This window comes from Lissotriton vulgaris, chromosome 4_1, assembly GCF_964263255.1.
Source record: "Lissotriton vulgaris chromosome 4_1, aLisVul1.2, whole genome shotgun sequence".
Taxonomy (NCBI): domain Eukaryota; kingdom Metazoa; phylum Chordata; class Amphibia; order Caudata; family Salamandridae; genus Lissotriton; species Lissotriton vulgaris.
In genome coordinates, this window is record NC_141691.1 from 219,411,168 (window position 1) to 219,417,167 (window position 6,000).

Here is a 6,000-nt window from a genome sequence, read left to right on the forward strand (position 1 = left end):
CTGACCTTTAAAGTGTCCGTGTTTGATGCATACAAGTTCAAATTGTGTTTGTTAAAATTATTATTCAACCAGCAAGCGGAGTGGAATACCCGCTTGCATCCCTTGCCCGTCTCCTTAGCAATTTCTTATGGGCAAAACGGGATTTTAACTGAAACTGAAATTGCATAAGGCAAGCCCAGGGCACTTTTATGTTTTTTGACATTTTCTCACGAGATGAAATGTACTGCTTTTTGAATTGTTTATCAGTTTTCAGTTAAAGAAAACAGTTTTATCTAATTTGAACTTGTATGCATCAAACACGGACCCCCATGAAATCCCATGTGTGATGTAGGGTTACCATGGATAATAACAGGATAATACCAGGTGCACACACTGCAAATCTAACCAAACGTGACTTACATCCGGTCTTGCTGAGAACTTTACTGGCCAGCTGTGCTTTAAAATCCTCTATTCACCAAATATGGTGTAGTCGAGAGAATGACCCTCTGTGTTATGCAAGTCACACGAACAGCTGAGATTCTCCCACACTACTATTTTGACTCGGCTCAGAGGATGTATCCTTCACCCCTGCTTGCCGTGTTACCCCCTACACTACTCTCAAAGTTTGAGTCAAGTTGCATCCCTGTGGGTGGGACACATTCAGCTAGTTATAGCAGTGGCAGCTGCTATCATTGTTTTCCTCCCGTCCGACCCACCACTAAGCAATCAAAACTAAACATCATTAAAATTATTAAAATGCACTTACCTGCTGCTCTGATAGCTGCTGCCTTGCTCCTCTCGTTCGATCCTCGACTCTAGCTGCACACACAGCGCAGGCTCTCAGATGCCAATTCCAGTGCGTCTCTCATGCTGGTAATACTATTCCCAGCAAGAGAGAAGCGCTGGGATTGGTCTAAGTGGGTTCGTTTGCTGCTCAGACGGTGCCTGGGAGCCTTAGTGTTTCTCTAACTTGGCTGTGCAGCACAGCTGGGTTAGAGAAACCCAAGCGCGCGTGTCTGTTCGGCCAGCCTAAAACGGCCGGCCAAACAGACGCGCATTTAAAAGTGCCCACCACTCCTCCCCCTGCCATACCTGTCACACAGGATTGCCTGGCCCCACCCTGCTGAAGACTCGAGTCATCAACTGTCAAACAGGCAAAAATAAAATGGTAATAAAATAGTTTCATTATTTTATTTTTCCTCTTTTTGCAGGGGGGCGGTGCTCCTCCGCCATTACGAATGAGCCGCCCCTAAGTCATAGACTAAAGCACAGAGGTCCTAGCACTTTATTCGCCCAGATTGTTGAGTCCATACATACAAGGTGAAAAATGACAATATCCTGGTGGCGGACTATAAAGCCAGGACTGGCTGGTGTGGTCACATAAGACATGGGGCCACTTTGCAGGTACTCAAAATGTTAAGTGTTTGTATAGTGCTTCATAAGTTGTTCCTTGTTTGCAGACATTGCATGTAGGCTACTGTTTATTTTCTTTATAAAGTGTACAGGTTTAGAATAAATATCAAGATTAAAATCTGAACTTTACATTCACAACCATATAAATGCAGGAAAAAAAATCATTTATACCAGCTAGAAAGTGCAGGCTCAAAGACAGAAATCTAGGGAAATACAAACAAAAAAAACATAGTAATAGGCTAGAATTACTGCATGTTAATTGTGAGACAGCCAGTAAAAGGAGCTACTGGGTCTATCAGGATTATAATTTGTGGGGTTTAACACTGAGATTTAGAAAGCTGGAATTAGCTGAAATCCATATGTGAAACACTGGGGAAAGCCAGTGACCAAAGCGCATTAGAATAAGCATGGACAAAGCCAATAGGTCTCAGCAATGCCAGAGTAATTGGCGTTGCCAGTGTGTTTTAGCCCTGTTGTATAGCAGCATGACAAAGTCCTTGAAAAAAAGAACTATGACGTGGCTAGGGCAGGCTGTGTCCTAGTGCATGTTTGCATGGCAGCAGGGGTGGGACAAGCAAGACAGCACTGGAGAGGTTCAAGCAGCACAACTCGAGCCAATGTCAGTCAGTCCGTGAATAAATTTCCAAAATATAGAGAAGTTTAGCGGCACATGAAGCTAAAGCGCAGCTAAGTACGGTGCCCACATTTGGTTAAGGGAAACTGAAAGGTAGGAAGTCTATAATAACTATATACGGTGTCCATTTTCAAAGGACTCCGGTTTCAGTTTAAGCATATATAAACTTATGTGACTAGATAAGAACAAGATTTACAGGCCTGTTTACAGAAACAGAGCTAGTGGAAACACAAGCGTTGCACATAGATATAAAAAACAAAAAGGAAGGCCCTTAAAGGTATCATGTCAAATGTAAAAATGTATGTGGGGTAAGGATCAACCTGTGTCTAATGTCAAACATTGGTTGTCTGTATGAATTATTATTCAGTTTTCTGAATAAATGTATCAGTCATTCTGAGGTGTGTTTCACAGGCAAAGTATGCCAGTATCAGTCATTTGGGCTTAGATGGTTCAAGAATTGGGGGAAGTGGATTTCGCCAATGTTGGTCAGACTGTTTCATTTCCAACACTTGAGGACTTAAGAGGTATGTAACTAAAAGCAAAACATTTGAGGGAAATGAGCATCTGGATACATATTTCCAAAATATAGATAACATAGCGGCACTTGAAACTAAAGGATAGCTAAATGTGGGTGCCCACATTCGGTTAAGGGAAACTGAAAGGTGAGGAGTCTCTAATATGTATATACTGTGTCCATAATTCACAGAACCCAGGTTTCAGTTTAAGCCTATAAAAACTCATGGAAACAAGACCAGCGAGTCTGCCTGCAACAGTTACTGTAAGTCGTTAAAGCATTTAAGCATATGAGAAAATCAAATCTCAAATGTGTGTCCAACACGTTCATCTACAGGACCCCGGTTTCATTTTTAAAGCCTTGTTATACGGCAGTACCAGTCTTTCAGAAGAGCATTTAAGTTTATGTAACTGCATAAGTAAAATTCGTGAAAGAGGGCAGGACCGCCTTACAAATGAGGAATAAGCAAGACAAATAAAACAAAACAATGTCCATGGGCCGCAAATGCGCTCACTTTGAAGTCACAGAAAGAAAAGTAACCAGGGACCCTCGGTAGGGAGCGCCTGACATTTGACCTATGTATTTGAATGCACAGCAAATGTGACTAGATAAGAACAAGATTGACAGGCCTGTTTACAGAAACATAGCTCGGAGCGAGTGAAAATACAAGTGCTCATCTTAACTTCTCTTTATCATAGAAAAGAGTAGTCTGTAAAACAGATGCTGAAATAAGAGCTGTGGATTGAAAGTAGTAATTGGTCCATGCTCAAAGGGGGGCTAAACACAGGAAGAGGTATGACTCATGCCATGACAAATAGAAAGAATAGGAGAGCAACAAAGGAGTGAGCAAATGGGAAACCCATGGGCGGGCTGAGGCCTACAAAGTATATCTTTCACAAAAACAAAAGGGTATCTCTCTGCGTAAAACAGTTAAAGTATGCTTGTGGAATAAACACCACCTCTGCACTATGATAAAAAGAAAATTAATCCTTTTTCATATCCAGTCTACATCCACTCTAGTAGTGGCATGCTTCATCATTGGGTTCACCCTGAGCCCTAAAAGTCAGGTGGTTCAACCGTTTCCCAGGGAGCGCTTTGTATATTATAGAGTCTGGGGGAAGCTATATGTAACTAAAAATATCTCATCCACTCCCAAGGTATCCCTTTATTAATGTGGTGGGCAGGCAAATATTAAAAGTAATTAATATTCGAAGGGCATGCAAGAGAAAATGGTCCTATATCCATCGTAGCGATTTGTGCTTTACACAGGCTTGTGTTTACAGAGAAACTGGTGTAGTTCATTGATCTATGTGCTAACATTTATCCCTACCCCTTATTTCAGACAAAGATGACTCCTGAAAGTAGATCTTTTGTGAATGGCCTCATGTTTGGGAGTATCTTCTGCATAGCGGTGACTATGCTTGAGCACATGAATACAAGTCATGACACCAAAAAGCACCATATACACAGTCACATCAAAGCACCACAAGCGGAAGTAGTGTCAAAGCTGTTACTTTCTGAACGCCTTGAACTGAGCCGCAGCATTCGCGTGTACTGCCTGATCATGGTCAAGCCAAGAGATATCACTTATTGGGCAGCGGTGAAGGAAACCTGGAGCAAACACTGCGACAAGGCAGACTTCTTTAGTTCTGAAAATGCAAAGGTGTTCAAATCTATCTCCTTGGAAACCGACGACATGTGGAAAATGACGAGGAAAGCTTATCAATATGCATATGAAAATTACAAAGATAGCTACAACTGGTTTTTTATGGTGCTCCCCAAAACTTTTGCAGTTGTAGAAAATTTGAAGTATTTTTTGGTATCAAAAGATCCGGCACAAACTTTCTATGTTGGCCATACTATTAAATCTGGAGAACTGGAGTACGTGGATATGAATGGAGGTATTGTCTTGAGTGTAGAGTCGTTAAGACGCCTTTACCTGGTTCTCAATGACTCAAAGAAGTGCCCTGAAGAGGCAGGAATGATATGGACTATGTCTGCAGATGAACAGCTGGCAGTCTGTCTGAAGTATTGTGGAATACATGCAGAGAATGGAGAAGACTCAGAAAATCAAGAGGTCTTCAACACGCAATCTATTGAAACTCTTATCAACGAGGAAATGAAGAGTCACCCGCAGCAGTTGTGGGACGGATGCTGCTCTGATACAGCAGTCTCTTTTACAGGGATGTCACCCGAACACATGCATGTCATGATGTATGGGGTTTACCGGCTCAGAGCTTATGGACATACATTCAAAGATGCTTTGGTTTTCTTGCCGCCCAATGGTACAGACAATGATTGAAAGTATGTGGGCTGGGCTACAGGTACAATTGTTTACCTCTCATCAACAGGTGGTGATGTATTTGTTTTTTTTAAAGATTCGTTCTGAATATTATGTCTTTCTATTCTGGGTATTTCCCTGCTTGTGTTACACGTGACAGCCAATCGATTACAAAGTGTATACTTATGATGATGCTGAACGTGTGTGATCAATAGGACAGACATTGAATTGTTACTATTGTGTTCTATCATCGGAAATTCAAGCTTGTGTGAATATATTTGCAGTATATATTTCAAATGCAGACTGCTTCATTTTACATTAGCCGGTTTTTGCTTTTCAGAATTTCTAGATGGTTGACAACTCCATGTCTCTTTTTCGTTATTTTAAAGAACACAATCTAGTAGTAGGAACATAATTGAAAGGGAATCAGGCCACTTTCTTTGAATTTAGCCAAGACTTTCTAACGACAATGAGATTAAGTTATAAAGGTTGAGAACAGAGGGAAGGGTATAGAGGAAACTTCCTGCCAGGTGACTTTGGACAGGCCATTCAGAATAATATCTCAGGTCCCAATTGAAGGCTATTGGGACGGGATGCATTTAGCCTTTGTTCGCGGATTTATCTGTGCAGTGGTCATTGTGAGAAGAGAATGGCATACCTTGTGACTTCCTTGAACATAGGATCTTTGGTCAAACAGGTATGCAGGTGTGTATTATCTCAAACTCAAAATAAATTGTATTGTTTTGCTGTGCTAAAATTAGGTGAGCGCTTCGAAATAGCAGAATGATGAGGGGATTGCAATAGATTTACCACCGCAACCATGTTAGTGATTAATCTTAATTACACTTTTGGTGAATGTTGCTGCTACCATTTTACGTGTATTTATTGTGGTTTTATATGGTTACTCGTATCATGTGCACTAGACTATTATGATTTTAAATAAATATTGCATATTTACCCCTTTTGTTCCAGTTTTCTCCAGTGTGTTTTTCTTTAATACGAGAGGTTTTGGGGTTTTACTGACTATCACTGTAATGTCTTGTGGGATTGATCGGGATCTGAAAGACATCTCGCTCAAATATTGCTCAGTGGGTTGAGGAACTGTTGCAGTTTAACTGTTTTTCTGATTTAGGTTGCCACATTGACTATGTCCTTGGTGCTAGGGGGATCCAGAAAAGC

The 6,000-nt window shown here is 41.1% G+C and overlaps 1 protein-coding gene across 2 annotated transcripts in view; it reads left to right on the plus strand.

Moving 5' to 3' along the window:
• LOC147718578 (C1GALT1-specific chaperone 1-like) overlaps window positions 1-5,787 on the plus strand; it is a 56,814-nt gene extending 51,027 nt beyond the window's left edge. Inside the window, exons 1-2 of one of the 2 annotated variants that reach the window (XM_086918513.1) lie at window positions 1,216-1,383; window positions 3,883-5,787. In XM_086918513.1, the coding sequence (XP_086774639.1) occupies window positions 3,889-4,842 (954 nt within the window). In that variant the 5' untranslated portion in view covers window positions 1,216-1,383; window positions 3,883-3,888 and the 3' untranslated portion in view covers window positions 4,843-5,787. Of the gene's footprint in view, window positions 1-1,215; window positions 1,384-3,882 lie in introns of those variants that run through there. The other variant, XM_086918512.1, reaches the window with a different exon arrangement.
• Window positions 5,788-6,000: the final 213 nt, after the last annotated feature.